At 39.5% G+C, this 20,635-nt stretch overlaps 2 protein-coding genes across 5 annotated transcripts in view; both read right to left on the bottom strand.

Moving 5' to 3' along the window:
* The window catches only part of LOC306997074 (uncharacterized protein), a 268,793-nt gene extending 249,493 nt beyond the window's left edge, over positions 1-19,300 (bottom strand). Inside the window, exons 1-2 of one of the 2 annotated variants that reach the window (XM_079610137.1) lie at positions 18,648-19,300; positions 17,007-18,601 (exon numbers count right to left, since the gene is read on the bottom strand). In XM_079610137.1, the coding sequence (XP_079466263.1) occupies positions 17,782-18,540 (759 nt within the window). In that variant the 5' untranslated portion in view covers positions 18,541-18,601; positions 18,648-19,300 and the 3' untranslated portion in view covers positions 17,007-17,781. Of the gene's footprint in view, positions 1-17,006 lie in introns of those variants that run through there. The other variant, XR_013797255.1, reaches the window with a different exon arrangement.
* Positions 9,358-19,842, bottom strand: LOC306997060 (uncharacterized protein). 3 transcript variants are annotated; one of them, XM_079610115.1, is made up of 3 exons: positions 19,594-19,842; positions 15,419-15,591; positions 9,358-11,863 (listed from the first exon to the last, which is right to left on the bottom strand). In XM_079610115.1, the coding sequence occupies exons 2-3, from the start codon at positions 15,501-15,503 to the stop codon at positions 10,806-10,808; spliced, it is 1,143 nt and encodes a 380-aa protein (XP_079466241.1). In that variant the 5' UTR covers positions 15,504-15,591; positions 19,594-19,842; the 3' UTR covers positions 9,358-10,805. The 3 variants fall into 3 exon arrangements, with proteins under 3 accessions (XP_079466241.1, XP_079466243.1, XP_079466242.1); XM_079610117.1 differs by having other exon boundaries at positions 9,595-11,863; positions 19,349-19,842; XM_079610116.1 differs by having other exon boundaries at positions 9,597-11,863; positions 19,334-19,842.
* Positions 19,843-20,635: the final 793 nt, after the last annotated feature.

Raw genomic sequence — 20,635 nt, 5'->3', positions numbered from 1 at the left:
AAAATTATTGTATTTACACTGTAAGAGTTGTTGACTGGTGAAGCTTCAACTCTTCAAATCTTTCTAGTTTTCCAACCTTTTCACCAAATTCACACGAGTTCAACTTTTAGAAAAAACACCATATATGATCTCACACCGTTTACTTCTGAGGCATTTGACATGAAAACAAATGATACTCGTGACATTTTTTCAAATGTGTGTGAAGGCTTGGTAAATGTCTAAAACTCTTCTCACACTGAGTACAGTCGTACGGCTTCTCTCCAGTATGAACTCGCTCGTGTGTTTTCAGGGATCCAGATTGAGTGAAACTCTTGTCACAATATGAGCACTTATGAGGTTTTTCTCCAGTATGAATTCTTTGGTGCCGTATCAGTTCACCAGATGTAGTAAATCTCTTCCCACAGTCACAACACACATGATCTCTCACTTCATTGTGTGTTTTCTGGTGCCGTTTACAACTTTCTGATCTTGAAAAACTCTTTCCACAGACAGTACACATGTGAGGCTTCTCGTCTGAATGAACTTTCAGATGTTTTTTGAGATATGATGATGAATTAAAATCTGTCCCACACTGATCACAGGTAAATGGTTTTTCTCCAGAGTGAATGAAAAGATGATGTCTGAGACCTGATGCATCTTTAAAACTCTTCTCACACTGAGTGCAGTCGTACGGCTTCTCTCCAGTATGAAGTCGCTTATGTACTTTCAGGGATCCAGAATGAATGAAACTCTTGTCACAATATGAGCACTTGTAAGGTTTTTCTCCAGTGTGAATTTTTTGGTGCAGTTTCAGATATTCAGCTGTTGTAAAGCTCTTCCCACAGTCACAACACACATGATCTCTCACTTCATTGTGTGTTTTCTGGTGCTGTTTAAAATGATCCAGCCGCGAAAAACTCTTTCCACAGACAGAACACATGTGCGGTCTTTCATCTGAATGAACTCTCAGGTGTTTTTTGAGATGTGATGAGGAATTAAAACCTTTACCACACTGATCACAGTTGAATGTTTTTTCTCCAGAGTGAATGCGCAGATGATTCCTGAGACCTGATGCTTGAGAAAAGCTCTTTCCACACTGAGAACAGGTGTGCTGCGTTTCGGCTTTTTCTCTTTGAGTTTTGAAATCACAATATTCCTCCTTAACTTCATCTAGTTGATGTTCTTGCTTCACTTCCATGCAGTCTAAAATAAAATATTTTGTGGTTAAGATCAGTTAGTAATAGTAGAAGGCAATATAGATCAGTGCCCAGTTGCATAAAGCACCTTAAGTTTTTCCCTTAAGTATGACACTTAAGGGGCGATTTCCCCTTACCTAAGAGAATAACTTAAGGGTGTTGCATATAATCTCTTAAACGATTCTCTTAGGTAAGGGAAACATTTAAGTGTTTCACGACAGCGATCCTGGATTCACGTTATAAAAGTCTGTTGTTGCCATAGATACGCAAAACACTAACACTAGCGGGAAAGAGCCCCGGCAACCCGTTGAACCACTCTGCTGACAGACGATTTATGAACGTGGAAAACATCTCCCACTATCGTCTGAAAACTCCCAGTTGCAAAAAAACGCAGTGCTATAAGCAGTTGTAACACCGCAGGTAGAGTGGTTGCGATCTGTGACACGGTCAAGGTCGCCGTCTAGTTTGTTAGTGATGTCAAATATTGCGCGTCGATCAAAACGGTATTCTTGCAACAATTTTTCATCGCTAAGATGGTCCAAAGGGTTCTCCCTATCCCTAAAAATTCTTCTTGGCACATAATGATCTTCAGCTGGTTCCATAAATTCAGCCATGTCGTCTTATTTTTTGTCCTCATTACTCTTAAGGTTACGATTTGCAAACCTTATGTTATACTTAGGGAAATGACCGTTAAGGGGTTTTATGCAACACTTAACGCTTTTTAAGGGATTACTTAAGTGAAAAAACAGCATTTAAGGGAAATTCTAAGTGTTTATGACGTTTCACTTAAAAAAAACGTTAAGTAACACTTAAAGTCCGCGTGAACCGGAAGTTGCAAACGACTTTTCTCAAGTGATGTGACGCATTTCTGAGTGAAACGGAATATTGAACAGAGGGCAGGGTTTTACTTTAGCGCTCCTCCTCTCCATCTCTCGCCCACAGCAGAGTAACGGTTCGAGGGGAGTGGTTAAGTGATTAACCAACCCAAGCCGTCAAGCCTATGTCATCAGAAAAAGAACCATTCCAGACCCGGAAGTAACTTTTCAGACTTTGATTAAAGATAACTTCGGCAAACAATTTTTTTCCGTGTATTAACTTGCACGGATTAATTGTTCACCACAAGACTACTGTAGTAATATCCGCTAACAAAGTAAATAGGGTCAATTTTGATTTCATGCCGACTTTAAGGGTATTTTTCTGCAACACCATTAGGTTTAAGGGAAACATAAGGGCGAACTTAAGGGAAAATTTCACTTAAGGTGCTTTATGCAACCGGGCACAGGTATCTGCATAAAGTGTCACATTTTTAATTAGGCAAAGGTTAGTTCTGTCATTCTTGTGTGTACTATGAATACAATCAAAACATGAATGACAAAAGATTTGCAAGATCATTATAATTTAGATGCACTTCTATATCTTAAATCTGTTAAACTTAAAGGACAAGTTCGGTATTTTACACTTAAAGCCCTGTTTACAGATCGTATCTGATGAAATAGAACGGTTAAGATTAAACTTTGGACAGATGCTGCTGTCGCGAGAATTTTAGGTTTATATCGTTTTCCCCCCTCACCCCCACAATGGTTGTATATGTGCACTGGAAGATTCCTTCCTAAAACACATTAAATTTTCGTTTACAAAGACGTGAAACTCACCGAGTGGTCAGGGGTGTTCACTGATACGGTTCCAAAAAAAAATCGCTGAAAAAGATGCATTCCAACAGGTTTTATCGTAGTTTTTGTCCAACTCCATGACTTGTATTAAATGTGCTGTGTGAGGTGCGGTATTACTCCGCCGCTGGAGTGTCTATTATTCAAGCTCTCAACGGAAGAATCACGGGTGTGACACGTTTGGCAAAATAGGTCCACAAAAGCTAAATAAACCTAAAATTCTCGCGACAGCAGCATGTGTCCAAATTTTAATCTTAACCGTTCTATTTCATCAGATACGATCTGTAAACAGGGCTTTAAGTGTAAAATACCGAACTTGTCCTTTAAGTTTTAATGTTTCTCAGCAGTCAACAATGAAGAATCACAACACAGGCTCATTGGAAAAACGTACCTGGAGCAACATTTCTGCAAAACACGTTTCAATACATATCGCTGCCGTTTCCAACAGAAATGAACAATAGAGGCAGTAAAACAGCAAACACTATTAATCCTAATATATATATATATATATATATATATATATATATATTGGGGGCAAATTACGTATTAATAAAGGCTTAATTTTTCAAAACTATTTTTACAGCAGTGAATAATTTGTCAACGAATACATTTTGGAGGTGCGTCACATAACCAGCTCCAAGTGTTTGACTTTTGTGAGATACTAAGCTTGTTCGGAGGCTCAACTGATGCAGAATTGCACTTGTGATGCTGAGATCTTGAGTAAGAATCCAATGAAACACGAGTTACGACAAAAGAGCTCAAAGACGACTAGAAAAAAGCTAAAATGACATGGTTGTGTTTGTCACATTCACTTTTTTAACACCATGGGCCCTATCTTGCACCCAGCGCAATTGACTTTGAACACCGACGCATGTATCATTCCTATTTTGCACCCGCGCACAGCGGACTTTTCCCTCCACAGACGCACGTCGGTAAATTAGGGAATGAACTTGCGCTCGCGGGGGCGGTTCAGCGCAAAGAGGAGGCGTGTTCCGGCGCAAAACTCCCCTGGTGCTATTTTCCAGTTTTAGAAAGCAATTGCGCCATTGACCAGGAAAAAACCAGTCTAAAGACAGTGGCGCCGCGCGTTAGTGATATGCTATTTTAAGGGCGCGTGCTTGGCCATAATGTTAACGCACATCTACTTTGATTCTCTAATTATAAACAGACGCAGCAGTTTTCATTTGTGCAAATCATACATTATTACAAGGAAAAATATTAACACACGAGAGAAAGCATTGTTGTGTCCGTGAAGATGTGAAAAAGATCTATCTAGATAAAAAATAAAAAAATCTAGATTAGGCTACACATTTACCCAAATTATACGCCTGTTTAACCGAAGCTAATTTGGGTGGGTTTCTCCCATCATCCCCAATGTCACTTCTCTGTGTTTTACGGTCTTGACGAGAACGTCGGTCTCCTCGGCTGTGAGCCGCTCCTGACGTGCGCTGGCAAATCCGCCGTTATAATAGCGATCCGCCATGGAACAAGCTCGCCTGCTCTTAAAGGGAATGTGAGAGGACGCTCTGATTGGTTTATTTCACGTTACGCCCAAACCACACCTATGAATAATGAAGCTACTTCAGACCAAACCCTTTTAGATTTGCGCCAGGCGCAAGAGTCATTTATCCCGCCGGGAAAATAGCAACAGCGCCGGGATCCGCCCACAAAGTTACTTGCGCTTTGCGCTTTGACACTTGCGTTTCAGATCGTTACAATAGGGCCCTATAGGTTTAGGGTTAAATGCAGGTTAAAACGTTGTTTTAAAACGTGATGGACATTAACCTTTTACCACCACTCACCGGACATTCAATTCAAAACTGCTGTGATACGTACAAACACCAAAGTAATAGAACGTTGCAATAATAGCGTTAATCTCTTTCGGATAAATCGCAGAAAGCTCACGATGCAACGTAATGTAATTTTGCTGATTAAATTGCAGATACGTTTTCCCAATGAGCCTGGTCTGAAGAATCAAGAATGGACATCAACCTGTTTGTTGCTCAGCATCTACATGTTTTATTCTGGATGGTTCTGGATCCCTCGTGTCTTCAATCTCCTCTTTAATAAACTCCATCTTTAACAGTTCGTGTCTCACTTCTATTTGCTCTGAAATAAACATATTAAGTAATCAGAATCAGTTCAAGGAGGAAAAATGTGAAAAATACAACATTTAACAGAAATCAAGACTTCCGGTTTCTGTCTGTGAGTATAAAGTATCAAATCCTTGATGTTAAAAGGTCAATTCTGTAATACCCATGTTAATACGATTAAAACTAAAAAATTAAAAGGTTGTGAACATTTTATGCATTTCTCTATAATTTATCGTCCATAAACTGTTTATTCATTCACAGAATTATTGAATAATCAAGAATGGACACCAACCTGTTTGTTGCTCAGCATCTTCATGTTTTATTCTGGATGGTTCTGGATCCCTCATGTCTTCAATCTCCTCTTTAATAAACTCCATCTTTAACAGTCACACAGATTTCAGCTGCTACTCCTGGAGTTTGTCCTTCTCTTGTAGGATGATGGGAATATTCCTACTGTATACCATATCAAAAAATAAGTTACTAAATATACTGAAATACTAAATATATTTAAATTAAGTGATACTTTTTCTGTTGGAATTATGAAGTATTTTGATACAGTTAGATATGAATTGCATTTAAAACAAGGATTGTTTAATTGTCGTCCAAAGTTTGAGTCATCATGTTTAACTGAGCTGCTGAAAAGCCTCTTAGTCTCCAAAAGTTCCCTGTTTTCACCTCATTCATTATTGTGATGTCTATGATCTTCTGTAAAGTGGCACATTAAACACATTGGTGTCAACAACAGACTGAAACAGAGTCTATGGAAAAACTCTCTGCCAACATATTATTACACTAATTAATAATAGCTAAACCACAACGCATTTCAATTTACACACGTAAACTCTGGAGCTGTTTAATGTTAAACTCTGTAATCTGGTAACTCTCACCTGCAGACTGGAAATATACGGCATCCGAAGAAAATATTCCACATTTGTCCTTCATTCACGATCGCAAGATAAGGTATTGCGCTAATTAGCATTTCAATGACTGAAACGAGACCCATAGGCTACATGTTAACCAGCCAGTAATGATCGCTCATGTAAGTAGCAAGATTATCTATTTTCTTTCTTCTGACAACCTCGACTCGACTGCGATTGTCCACTCCGCCTACACTCTCTTCAGCGCATGCTCAGTAAGCCCGGTCATCCTTCTTAAAGGGGCCGCATATTAATAGGGCGCCATGAACTGCATTTTTTTTTTTACATTCTCTGAGGTCCACTTATAATGTCATAAAAAAATACATTAAAAAAATCTTACTTTTGAAGCAATATTTTCTATTCAGTTTTTAAACCTATTTCAAACAATGTTTTGATGGGCGTTGCCACATTCAAGACTTGAAAGTAAATGGCAAACCAGTTTTGCATATTAAAATATGTTCAACATCCACGCCATAACACGTGCTTTATTTGAAAACTTCTGATGTTGAAAAATATCTTGTTACATAGTTTAAACATTTGCAAACAATGTTAAACATTTATGCGTATTACATATTGGGGCAAATAAAGTTTAATTAAGTCAAGTCAAGTCATCTTCATTTATATAGCACTTTTAATAATATAGATTGTTTCAAAGCGGCTTTACAGTGATAAACGGATAATTCAAGGTAATTTAAGGATTTTGATATTCTAGGTATTATTAACTGACTGGAATTTTGAGATCGCAATAGACGTGAAGGACTATAATGTGTTAAGAGCTCGCTCAAGTACTGCGGAGCTAAACCATTTAGTGCTTTGTAAGTAATCAGTAATATTTTTAAATGTATACAATGTTTAATATGGAGCCAATGCAGTGTTGACAAAACAGGGCTAATATGGTCATACTTCCTGGTTCTGGTAAGAACTCGAGCTGCTGCGTTTTGAACTAGCTGTAGTTTGTTTATTAAGCGTGCAGGGCAACCATCCAGTAGAGCATTACAATAATCTAGTCTTGAGGTCATGAACGCATGAACAAATTGTTCCGCATTTGTCAATGAGAGCATATGGGCGTAATTTAGATATATTTTTAAGATGGAAAAATGCGGTTTTACAGATACTAGACACGTGACTTTCAAATGAAAGATTGGTATCAAAGAGCACACCCAGGTTCCTAAACGACGACGAAGACTTAACAGACAATGGCGGAACTGTAGACCCGGAAGATGGAAGCTGAGCCAATGACCAGCAGGACTGAGGCGATGACGTGAGGATGGATGACCGGGGTGACGATGCGGCGAGGGAGGCCGACGGGGAGGTCAGAGGAAGGGAGGAGTCCAGGGGTGCCGAATGGGTGCAGGGTGAGGGTGCAGCCCGAATCCCATAAGTCCGTGGCTGAAGCTGGGCGTCGACTGCTGAAGGCCGACCTGGAGTGGCGATCAAACCCAGCGGAGCTTCCGGGCAGACGGACCGCGGAGGCGATGAAGGAGCGGTGGGTTGAGGTGAGGGTGACAGGCTGACAGGACGAGGTGGAGATGTGGGCCTGAAGCCTTGAGGTGTAGCCGAGGACTCGGCCTCACGCAACGCTGGTGGACGGAGAGCCTGAGGCGCAGAGGATGAGCCGCACGGAGTGAGTGGCAGAGGCAGAGCCAAGGAGCTGGACCAAACCAGCGGTGCCAACGGATCCAGGGGACTGGCTGGAACCAGCGATGAGGACAGGGTAAGGACAGGCTGGGATACAGGCAGAAGATGTCCGGACGGGACCGGCGAAGACGAAGAAGACTTGAGGGTGGGGACTTGGGAGGGAATAGGATCCGCAGACCACAGGTCAATAAGGTCCATGTCCGCTCCTGGCTCTGAGGTGGACTGGCCTGTCTGCGTCAACTCCGGGGCCTTGATGTTCTTCAGCTCTTGCTCCTTGATGGTCTTCATGGGCGCCTCGGGGTCGCTGGCGGTGAGGGAGAGGCTCCCGTTCTGGATTAACTAGGCAAGGTAGTTCAGGTAGGGCCTGCTCTCCGGGTGAAGGAGAAGTTGCAGCACATGGGAGTCCATAATCTTTGTCTCGATTAGAGAGGTCCGTTCATCTGTCACGGTTTGGTGTAGGTTGAAGAAGACTAGTGAGTCAAAGAGCTTCAATATAAACATTTACTCACAATGGGTCTCATTCATGAAACACGAGCAGAACGAATTATTGTGTAAATCGTGTGTAAAGTGGTTCTGGCGTAAATTTTCGGATTCATTAAAATGTTCGTATTTTCCAAATGTTAGTTGGTACGAAAGAAATCTACACCTGCTCCCAACCACGTGTAAATAGTGCGTTTAACATCCGAACGTTTTGCTCATTAATAAGGCTGCATTTTAATTCACCTAATCAGGTACATTTACACACAGCATTTTGAAAAAATATTATTAGCCTATATATAGCAATACATATGGTTTTTCTTTTTACTTTTATTATGAGAGCCAGTGAGCATCTGCAAACGGTAGCCTACACTTTAATAAAATAATTAATTGTTTTCAATAGGGCTGGGCTATATTTTTTCGAAGTGAACTAATTCGTTTTTTGCAGTCGCTTCATGTCGAACCATTTTCTTTTCACTTCTGGGACTGTTCGATTAACAGATGAAACTCCATTAACTGCATCTGTAATATGCTGCCAAGCTTCCTTTTTTTAGGACCTGATACGCCACTATAGGCTACGCTTGAAAATAAAATGTGGCGTTTTTAATGAACTTCTGATAATAAAATTCTGCATCTGAGAAATTGTTCTTTTTCATTCGCTTTTGAGAAGACATGTTGAAATCCTTCGTTTGGTGTCATAATATGATGCCCATATATAGTTGTCAGTCGGATTTAATGGGCGGGATTTATGGTAATTGAGAATGAGCGTGCACGCGCGTACACACACACGTTTCACTATCACATCTGACGTTTACGAAGTATTTGTGAATCAGGAGAAGAGTTTTCGGGAAGGTCTCTTTACGCGCAAATCACTCACATATTTACTCGTATATTTACGAATGTTTCATGAATGAGGCCCACTGTCACTCAAAAGGTACAGACGGGCAGGAGGGTAACACACACCAATAGACGACGTGAACGGACAAAGACTGACTGAACTCAAGGAGCTAAATACTAACACTGATGAACTGAAAACAGGTGCAAACACAACAGAACAGAATGTGACAGACGTAGCGTTAAGAAGGCTTCGGGAAATCCAGCCCTGATCAATCTCATTTTAATGTGCATTAAAATAAAACACATAAAATGTATCAATATTTTTCTAAATGTTCACTCTTTTGAACTAAAAGAGTTGTTTTGTGCAGTCCAGTGACCACAAATAAAAGGCAGGCTTAGGGTTAGTACATGTTATTTTATGTGAAACAACAATAAAATCTCATTTGATATCTGTTAATAGTCCTCGCTCGCACAGGACTGACAGTGGAAATGTGGATAATAATTTCTGACTGACATATAAATGTATAAATCAAACTAATGCAAATGGGTAAATAGGGAGAAATCTGGTGAACTAGCATTGGTACTTTATTGTTCTTAAACAGTCAATAATGAAGGATAAAAATGAACTCCAACCTCTTTGTCTGATACAAGACCTGATCATTTGGTTGACAATAATACTGTACATCCCAAAAATATTTATCACAGTATTAAGAATGATGAAAAACTCATTAATGTGATTAAAACTATATAACTCATTCTCTGTGTTCATTAAACAGACCAATCAAGACAAGATGTTTCTTTTTTATTTCTCATACATGAACTATCAGAACACAATATATTACACTAGCCTGGCTCCGCCCTCCTACGTACTTCCGCTCAATTTTCATTTTCCTTCAGAACTACGTCTGGGATTGTGGTATATTCTTTCTAGGGTTTTCTCCAAACAATTTTTTACCGGTCCACTCAGCGAACAGAGGGAGTGGTTGAGAACGATGACGTTGAGGTTGTGCGCTAGTTTGAGTCGTCATACGTCACGACCAAACATTAGCGATTGGTTATGGCAGATCCAGAGTGACTGGGCAGATCCAATAGTTTTAAACTTCAACACAGTACCCGCCTTCAAGGAAGTTAACGCTTGTCAATGGAGAGAGGCTAGACTCTAGAATTACAGATTCTCTCTAGTAATATGGCACATAGTCTTAGAGCTCAAAGATGACAATCTGGGGCTCAGGTCAGGAAGCAGACAAGACTGGCTTAACTTTGCGATACGCGATAATTTTGGTTTCGCGTATCTACCTCGAAGTGATAAAATTCTGTATACAAAATTGAAGGCCAGACAAGTAGTTTGTTAAGGCTTGGTTTGTAGGGAATTACTGAATTAATTCTTAATGCGCACGTGAGCGCCATCAGCATTTCTCACAGGTTCGCATTTAAAGTCTGTGTAGAGAGAACAGTGTCATCTTAGCGGCCTCTAATTTAATAACTAAAGATCCTTGCGACAGAAGTGAATCAATCAAAACTAACTTTAGCTGGAAAATATCTTTATTCAAGAACTGCTATAAAGACAAAACAATCTCTGTTACCTTAAATTATACGTTTATCTCTGTAAAGCCGCTTTGAAACAATCTACATTGTTAAAAGCGCTATATGAAGATGACTTGACTTAACTCGACTACTTGATATAACTCATTCTCTGTGTTCATTAAATAGATCAATCAAGACAATATGTTGTTTCTGTTTTATTTCTCATATTACATGAACTATCAGAGCACAATATATTACAATTAATATACAATTAAATTACATAAATATATCTAATTCAAATAAGATCTATTTAGCACACAATCCACCCAGACAGAAAACAAACTAAAATTATTTTATTTACACTGTAAGAGTTGTTGACTGGTGAAGCTTCAACTCTTCAAATCTTTCTAGTTTTCCAACCTTTTTACCAAATTCACCAAATTACACGAGTTCAACTTTTAGGAAATACACCATATTTTATCTCACACCGTTTACTTCTGAGGCATTTGACATGAAAACAAATGGGTACTCGTGACATTTTTTCATATGTGTGAGAAAGCTTGGTAAATGTCTAAAACTCTTCTCACACTGAGTACAGTAGTACGGCTTCTCTCCAGTGTGAACTCGCTCGTGTGTTTTCAGAGATCCAGATTGAGTGAAACTCTTGTCACAATATGAGCACTTGTGAGGTTTTTCTCCAGTATGAATTCTTTGGTGCCGTATCAGTTCACCAGATGTAGTAAATCTCTTCCCACAGTCACAACACACATGATCTCTCACTTCATTGTGTGTTTTCTGGTGCCGTTTACAACTTTCTGATCTTGAAAAACTCTTTCCACAGACAGTACACATGTGAGGCTTCTCATCAGAATGAACTTTTAGATGTCTTTTGAGATATGTTGATGAATTAAAATCTGTCCCACACTGATCACAGGTAAATGGTTTTTCTCCAGAGTGAATGAAAAGATGATTCCTGAGACCTGCTGCATCTTTGAAACTCTTCTCACACTGAGTGCAGTCGTACGGCTTCTCTCCAGTATGAAGTCGCTCGTGTACTTTCAGGTGTCCAGACTGAGTGCAACTCTTGTCACAATATGAGCACTTGTAAGGTTTTTCTCCAGTGTGAATTTTTTGGTGCAGTTTCAGATAGTCAGCTCTAGTAAAGCTCTTCCCACATTCCAGACACACATGATCTCTCACTTCATTGTGTGTTTTCTGGTGCAGTTTAAAATGATCCAGCCGTGAAAAACTCTTTCCACAGACAGAACACATGTGCGGTCTTTCATCTGAATGAACTCTCAGGTGTTTTTTGATATCTGATGAGGAATTAAAACCTTTACCACACTGATCACAGTTGAATGGTTTTTCTCCAGAGTGAACGCGCAGATGATTCCTGAGATTTGATGCTTGAGAAAAGCTCTTTCCACACTGAGAGCAGGTGTGCTGCGTTTTGGCTTTTTCTCTTTGAGTTTTTAAATCACAATGTTCCTCCTCAACTTCATCTAGTTGATGTTCTTGCTTCACTTCCATGCAGTCTAAAATAAAATATAATTTGGTTAAGATCAGTTCAAGTAAACATGATTTAATAGTAGAAGGCAATAGAGATCAGGGGCCTCATTTATAAACGTTGCGTACGCACAAAAGAAGGCGTACGCCGCTCTCTACGCAATAATTGGTATTTATAAAAAGCAAACTTCACGGGAAAATGTGCGGTCCTTCACGCAAGCTCTGACCCAGGCGTACGCACACAAACGGGTGAAATGAGAAATGGCGACACCGTCGGCAGACGGAAGAAACACGTGAAAGTGTGTGAAACTGTAGACCGTTGTGTAAAAGAAATGGCAATACTGCCTCTCATAAATAACATGAAGACTTCACAAAACAAGTCTTACAATTAACAGCTACACGAACCCGTTCGATCGATCTGTAGAGTAACAAACAAAATCAAACGAAAATTACAACAGAAATGCAAATTAACACATATTTGCAAAAAGAAAAGTGAAATATGTTCTGCAATAATATTGACATGTTATGCAATTCATCCTCATAAATAATATGGTAAACAGAACGAAATAATGTACAAAACTGATATTCTCGTCAATGTGTCCGTCTGGCGGAGCAGATATAGATGCAATTAGATAGACAGACATATAGATATATAATTAGGGAGATAGATAGATAGATAGATAAATAGATAGATTGATGTATTAATTGTCCACTGGGGAAAGTTGTTTTCATAGTAAAAATGTCTTCATCAGCTACGGAATCATGGTATTCATGCATATGCCTTTAGTTTGTTTTATTTTTGATAAACGTATGACGTAGCCTATGTCTCAACCATTCAGAAAGCTGCAAGAAATGACATTTGCACTGAACTATTTCACATTTCCATGTAGATTATAACCGACATCTGTATTTCGGCCACGGTCCGAGGTTGTGAGGCTACAGCATTTACGGCGTCTGCAACCTTTTGCCACTCAAGTGCCTTTTTGGCATTAGTAATGCCCACACTGTGCCCTCCAAACAACATGTTTCTCCCATTTTCCACCTCGCCAACGTTAACTTCTACTTCACATTGAGTGAAGTTATGTTTTTTTTATTTCCTCTCTGTGTTTGCCATGATTTCGCAATCGATGAATATTAACTTGTGGGCGTTTCACTGACTATTTATGGGCAACTAGGGGCGTGACATGAAGCCGCAAAAGCTGCGCTACATTTAGAATTGATTGTGATTTATTAAGGGAAAACTGCGTAGGATGTGCGTGATTTTATAAATCCGAATATTTTTGTGCGTACGCACGTCCTATGTTTCATCCGTACGCCACTTCTGACGCAAATCCTACGCAAAGTTTTATAAATGAGGCCCCAGGTATCTGCATAAAGTGTCAAATGTTCAATTAGGCAAAGGTTAGTTCTGTCATTCTTGTGTGTATGAATACAATCAAAATGTACAAAAGTTATGCAAGATCATTATAATTTAGATACACTTCTATATCTTAAATCTGTTATAAACTTAAGTTTTAATGTTTCTCAGCAGTCAATAATGAAGAATCACAACACAGGCTCATTGGAAAAACGTACCTGGGGCAACATTTCTGCAAAATGCAAAATACGTTCCAATACATATCGCTGCAGTTTACAACAGAAATGAACAATAGAGAGCCTAAGTCCCGCCCCTCTGCTTCCGGCTCATGGTATCTTATTTCGGAAAAAATATGTATGGTAGTCAATGGCGAGAGACAACTTATCTTTTTATTCTGTTTAAACTGTGCCCTGAATTACACATATGATGTTTGTCAATTTAAAAGATAATTATGAAAGTCAAGAATGTCGCAGTTTGTCATAAAACAGAAGAGTAACATTTAGTTTTATGTGAAAATCGCTCAATGAACTACATCTCCTGTCTCGCACTATACGTCACCGTTGCTCGTGTGTGTGCAGTCTGGTACAAAACACACAAAATTACAGACGTTAGCTTCAGTAAAGTTAGCTTCAGTAAAGTTTGCTTCATTCCTTGAGAGAAAAGGTGTGACGTAACATATGCGCCTTTTCGGTTTGTAGTTGTAGTCTTTGTAATTACGTATGTTCACAGTTAAGGGCCGTACACACCGGGACGAATATCGGCGCGCATTATTCGTCAGCGTTTTTCAACGCGTTTTTCGTGTTCACACCCAAGCGATTTTCGCTGACGATGAGCCGAGTGAACATGCAAATTCATTCCCTGACATTAGATGGCGCTTAATGTAAAACAGAAATACCCCGTGTAGTCGCTGGCACGTTTGTCATATAGTTCTTTATGTTCCGACACCAACGAGACCAACAGCTCTACATTAATCTTGTCTTGCATCTTCCTCGTCTTATTTGTTCCCAGCAGTGTAGACGCTATACTTGGCGTATATCTTCTTTGCGTTACGCTCGGCAAGACCATTTTGTGTTTGAGCGCCCCCAAGTTGTGTTTTACTGTAACTTCAGAAGCTCCAGACACGTGACCAAAAGCGCCAATCTCATTGGTCGGATAGTTTTTGACGCGGCGCGTCAAACCAAAAGAACGAACCCGAGGCGTTTTAAAAAAATTTACGCTTTTACGCGTGACGTTTTACGCGTCGGTGTGCACACTCACATTGGCGCCCTTTGTTTAGTCACGAGGCGTTAAACGTCGGCGAATATCGCACGCGAAATTCGTCCCAGTGTGAACAGGCCTTTATGTTAACAGTTTTACATCAAACTGCGACTTTATTGACTTTAAAATGTATCTTTTAAATTGACAAACATCATATGTGTAATTCAGGGCACAATTCAAACGAGATCAAAATATTTGTTGTCTCTCGCCATTGACTACCATACAATATTTTTCCGAATTAAGGTCCCATGGTGGTCCACAGGAAGGGGAGGGACTTAGGCTCTCTATCGAGGCAGGAAAACAGCAAACACTTTAATAAAAAAAAAATTAAATAAAGACTTAATTTCACACGGCTCCTTGCAAAATATTATTTTATGACCTCAAAACACTTTTTACCGCAGTGCATAATTTGTCAACGAATACATTTTGGAGTTTGCATCACATAACCAGCTCCATGTGTTTGACTTTTGTGAGATACTAAGCTTGTTCGTAGGCTCAACTGATGCAGAATTGTACTTGTGATGCTGAGATCTTGAGTAAGAATCCAATGAAACACGAGTTACGACGAAAGAGCTCAACGACGACTAGAAAGAAGCTAAAATGGCTTCAGCAACTGCGTTTTTATGTCAACTTTGATTTTGTTAACACTATCGGGTAGGTTTAGGGTTTAGTGTAGGTGTACGCTATTTTAAAACACGATGGACATTAACCCTTTAGAGCACCCTTACCAGACATTTCAATTCTGTACTGTGGCGATACGTACAAAAACCAACGTAATAAAACGTTGCCAGAATCACGTTCATCTGTTTCGTTAAAAAAAACTGAACACACTTGTTCCACTCGATGGACATTTTATTTTTAAACTGTCGCGAAACATGCACGATGCAACGGAATATAATTTTGCATAAATGTTACCACAGGTATGTTTTCCCAATGATCCTGGTCTGAAGAATCAAGAATGGACACCAACCTGTTTGTTGCTCAGCATCTACATGTTTTATTCTGGATGGTTCTGGATCACTCATGTCTTCAATCTCCTCTTTAATAAACTCCATCTTTAACAGTCACACAGATTTCAGCTGCTACTCCTGGAGTTTGTCCTTCTCTTGTAGGATGATGGGAATATTCCCAGTAACAACAGATCTGCCAAATTAAAAAAAGAAGTTACGAAATATATACTGAAATACTAAATATATTTAAATTAAGTGAACATGTGTTTTCTGTCGGAAATATGGAGTATTTTGATACAGTTAGAAATTAGTTACATTTAAAACAAGGATTGTTTATTTGTTGTCCAAAGTCTGACCGGAACAACAGAGCCATCAAGCTTCTTAGTCTACAAAAGTTCCCTGTTTTCACCTCATTCATTAGTGATGTCTGAGGTCTTCTGTAAAGTGGCACATTAAACACATTTTATTGGTGTCAACAACAGACTGAAACAGAGTCTGTGGCAAAACTCTCTGCCAACATATTGTTAGGGGGGTAACAGTTATAAGACCCGAGACCAGATATGATGAAAGAAGACCAGGAGTCGTGAGGTTCAATCAAAAAGATAAAAATTTACTGAAGAATAGTTTGCAGTTTCATCGGTAGAGCGAACGTCAAAGTCTCACGAGGAGGTCGCAAGCCAACTCCACCTTACACAAAATCATACACCAATTATACCATTTTACAAGGGCAAGCATCGCATCATCATACATCTGATTGGCTAAGAGAATATAAGACCATAAACAATTTCACACATGTGAGCAGATAAAAGGTGCCTATCGCCATTAGTTAGGATAGCTGTCGCCAATCCTTAGATTTAGGTCAGCGTTGACCTAACTGTTAGAGGAGAGCGCCGATGAGGATGAGCGTTGTGTCCCAAATGCCTACGTAGAAAGTCAAACACACACACACAGAACACCACCAAATAACATCGCCAAGGCCGAAGAGTGCTTGAGCTTCGTATTATCAGTTAGCCAAAACATAGCTCCTCAGGAAGAAAGGCAGAGAAATGGCATTGCTCTCTAGAGAAAATTTATAATTTCACAAGCACAAAAGAATATAGAAATGATTATGTGATAATGCATATATATATTTGATTATTGATTTGTATAAAAGTAATGTAAGCATTCAAAAGGATATGGAATGAAATATATATATTACTGACTGAAGAGACAAGGGATTTTGACCGACCCTTCAATATTATTACACTAATTAAGTCAAGTCATCTTCATTTATATAGCGCTTTTAACTATGTAGATTGTATCAAAGCGGCTTTACAGTGATAAACGGATAATTTAAGGCAACAGAGATTGTTTTGGCTTTATAGCGGTTCTAGAATAAATATATTTTCCAGCTAAAGTTAGTTTTGATTGATTCACTTGTTGCCACCGTTCTCTCTACACAGACTTTAAACGCGATGGGCTTTATGCACAGCTTGCACTACTTCCTGAACTTCAGGCAGCTCCTTTGTTTCCTGTCTGCCATTATTGGACAAACTGGTTAATCCAGGTGTGCCTGAACAATAACAATAATCAGACAGACCTGGATTAATCAGTTTGTCCAATAATGGCAGACAGGAAACAAAGGAGCTGGCTAAAGTTCAGGAAGTAGTGCAGCTGTGCATAAAGCCAATTCGCGAACCTGTGAGAAACGCTGATGGCGCTAACGTGCGCATCAAGAATTAATTCTATAGTTATGCGCATTTATGTGCGCAGGTTTGTAATTCCCTACAAACCAAGCAAACTACTTGTCTGGCCTTACATTTTTTATACAGAATTTATCACTTCGGGGCAGATAAGCGAAACCGAAATTAACCAGGACAAACAACACATTTTATACGTAAACTCTGTTAAACTCTGTAATCCGAGAAACATCTCTCACCTGGGGCCAGTTGTTCAAAACATTTAATCTGGATCAAAATGATCCTGATTTGGAAATCCCATTTTTTCCTATCCAGGATCAGGTAATCCGTCTTACTTTTATGCCGGTTTTTCAAAGCAACATTGGACTGGATCACCCTTATCCAGATACACAGTTTTCAAGATTACCAAATCCGGATTACCAGTGCTCTAAATGGGACAACATATCACAATGTGGGCTACCAGCTATGTAAAGAACAGGTAGAAGAGCCAACATGGGGTCACTGTAAGTGTTTCTTATTTTGAGACAAAACACAAAAATAACATAAACATCCACTTCTATTAATAATTTATTTTATGACCCACATCTGAACCACAACAAAATAAACAACAAACATACATTAACAAATACATTGTGGACATTTTGAAAACGTCTTAAAAAAAATGAAATGGCTAAATATCCAATAGTTAACGAAATAAAGAATGTTCAGGGTTCTTCTTCATCTGAGGAGGAGAGACCAGCATTTCTAAGCCCCGCTTTTAGGAGGCGGATCTGAAGTTTCACTTTGGTTTGCTGTAGTTTGGTCAGCTTGATTTGTTCCTCTGCCAGGAGTATCTGTGCTTCTGCTCTTTCAGTTTCTCGTTTAAGAAGTGATTCATAGGCATCATCATTTTTATTCGGCAAAGGACGCTTCAAGCCTCTTTTCTGAGCTCCTGTGACTGCTGGCTCTACCAGTGAGGATCCAGGTTGTTCTTCAATCATAGGGCTGAGATCCAGAATGAATGTTTCCTCTGCATTAGGAGGAACTGGCTCACTTTCCTCTACAATTGTAGGCTCACCATCCCCTACAACACCTTGAATCCCATGCAGAGCTTTAGAGTTCTCACCTCCAATAATGTCCAGAACCACATCTGTGTATTCACCTTTCTTAAAGGGTTTGTTGCCTGTTTGGGTGTTTTTTGCCTCAGCAAGGTCCTTCGTTGCTCGGGCCCTCAGATTCTTCCATCTAAATTTCACTTGCTCCAAGGTCCTCTTCTGGCCAGACCCCATTGCATTTACATTCTGGGTGATTTCAACCCAAATGTCTTTCTTCCTTTTGTTAGTCACCATTCCACCTGCAACAGAGCTTCCTACTATTGAGGCATAATGGCACTTAACACCCTCCAGCAGTGCATGGGTTTCTGCAACAGTAAAATTAGGTCCTTTTGAGTCCATGGTTTCACCGCACGCTTCAACACTGCTCATTGCAAAACAAGATGTGCAATTGAGCGTTTAAATGGAGTTCTGAAGAGACGCTTTTGCATGCCTTAACTACTTGCGAGTGGAACCACAAGGAGCATGCAACATAATACTTGTGTGTATCGTCCTGCACAACATCGCTACCAGGCGCAATGTCCCTCTCTGTGATGATGTTTATGATGCACCTGAGCCTGTTGAAGAACCAGACCAACCTCTGGTGGTCTGTCAGAATCAGGGACTGACTGGACGTATAGTAAGGGATTGTTAGACATTATTTTTGACAGGCTCATCTCTGATGATTGTTTCTTTGAAATTAATATACGGTGATGAATGACCGAAAAATGAATATATTATTTTTGTTTATTGAAATCTGTTTGGGGGATTATTTCATGGGGACAAGATCATTTTTATTTTATTTTTACTTTACTATACTGAATAGCTTAATTGTTTACTTTATCACTGCTACAACGGTTACACAAGTCAAGTGCAAAATATAAATAAAAGTATATACACTAAATGATACAAATGTATTATTTGACCAATTTTAAAGTTTTACTACATTTTCTTCCTGAAATCCACCTTGAAATCATGTTGGGATCAGGATAATCCTGTTTTTTTGGATCAAAGTTATCCAAATCCCACTGACAAGTTTTGAACAACACAAACTGAAGGTTTGATCCAGATTAAAACTAGGATTGGATTCCCTGATCTAATCTGATTTCAGATTCCTTCTTTCCATTTTGAACAACCCATTTTCAAGATTTGATCCAATCTGATAACCAAAATCCGATCAGTTTACCTTTGAACAACTGGCCCCTGTAGACTGGAAATAGGCTATTCATCCGAAGAAAATAATCCACTTTTGTCCTTCTTTCACGATCGCAAGAAACGTCATGGCCTAATTAGCATATCAATGACGTTATACGTCGCATTTGCATTCTGCCAACTGTCAGCCCTTTAAAATACACTTGTTTTCATCTCTATATTTTTATGTTTCTGTTGTCAGACAACGGGAAGAATGAAATAGTGACTGAAACGAGACCCATTAGTCTAACTTACATGTTAACCAGCAGTCACTTCTAAGCAGCTGCTCTCCACTAAAATCCTGATTTATAACCGAGACATCGTCTGACAAAATCACCATAGACATAAGATGAATTACAGTTGCTTTGACTTCAGCTATATTTACAAATAAAATGGTCGCTCAGGTAAGAATCAACCGAATATCAATTTTCTTTCTTCTAACAAAACAGCCTCGACTGAATGCGCTGCTCCTCTCAGCCATTCGCCCTACATTCTTCTGCGCATGCTCACTGCGCGCCGTGTCATTCTTCTTAAAGGGACCGTCACCGCATATTCCTAATAAATCACAAAGGCTGCATCCGAAATCACATACTTCTATACTATATAGTAGGCGAGAAACAGTATGTGAAAAATAAGTTATGTCCAAATACACAGTACTTATAAAAGAGTAGACAAAAAAGTACATGGATTACCTTAAATTATACGTTTATCTCTGTAAAGCTGCTTTGGAACAATCTACATTGTTAAAAGCGCTATATAAATGAAGATGACTTGACTTGACCTACTACTTCTGGTGAGATTCTAAAGTGTGCATATGATGGACACTTTACTATTCCACGAGGCCAAGGGAGAGGATTTATTAATGAACGCTGGCAGGTCACACGATAATGACAACATGGCAAATGCAGTATGTCCAGATTACATGCATACTACACACACTCATACTCTACAGAACAAACTTTTTTATAGCGGTCAAGAAGTAATTATTCAAAATAAGTACCTACTCAAGAGAGTATGCAATTTCGGGCGCAGCCATACAGTGCCGGTGTCGTGACAAATCGGGTCCTCCTCGAAATCGGGTCTCCATTAGGACCCAGATCGATCCAATTATGTGTGTTTGTCATCGGCTGCAGCTGGATGTAACCGATCAGCGATGGGGGCTAAACATAGAGACCATATTTCGAGGAAGAACCGATTCGTCACTGAACCGTCACTGTATGGCTAACGTGAAGTCGGACACTTTCTGCTTCCCGTAGTGACGCTCATGCCTCTTGCATACTTTTATCAGTTGAAGTTA

Source organism: Phoxinus phoxinus (genome assembly GCF_949152265.1).
Source record: "Phoxinus phoxinus genome assembly, chromosome: 4".
NCBI classification, from domain to species: Eukaryota; Metazoa; Chordata; class Actinopteri; order Cypriniformes; family Leuciscidae; genus Phoxinus; species Phoxinus phoxinus.
The sequence above is the reverse complement of the archived record's forward strand: the minus strand, read 5'-3'. Positions and strand labels throughout refer to the sequence as shown.

Coding starts and splice junctions, on each gene's coding strand:
- LOC306997060 (XM_079610115.1), bottom strand. CDS start 15,503: ATGGAGTTTATTAAAGAGGAGATTGAAGACATGAGTGATCCAGAACCA. Junction 11,864..15,418: donor AGATGCTGAGCAACAAACAG/GTTGGTGTCCAT, acceptor ATTTTATTTTAG/ACTGCATGGAAGTGAAGCAA.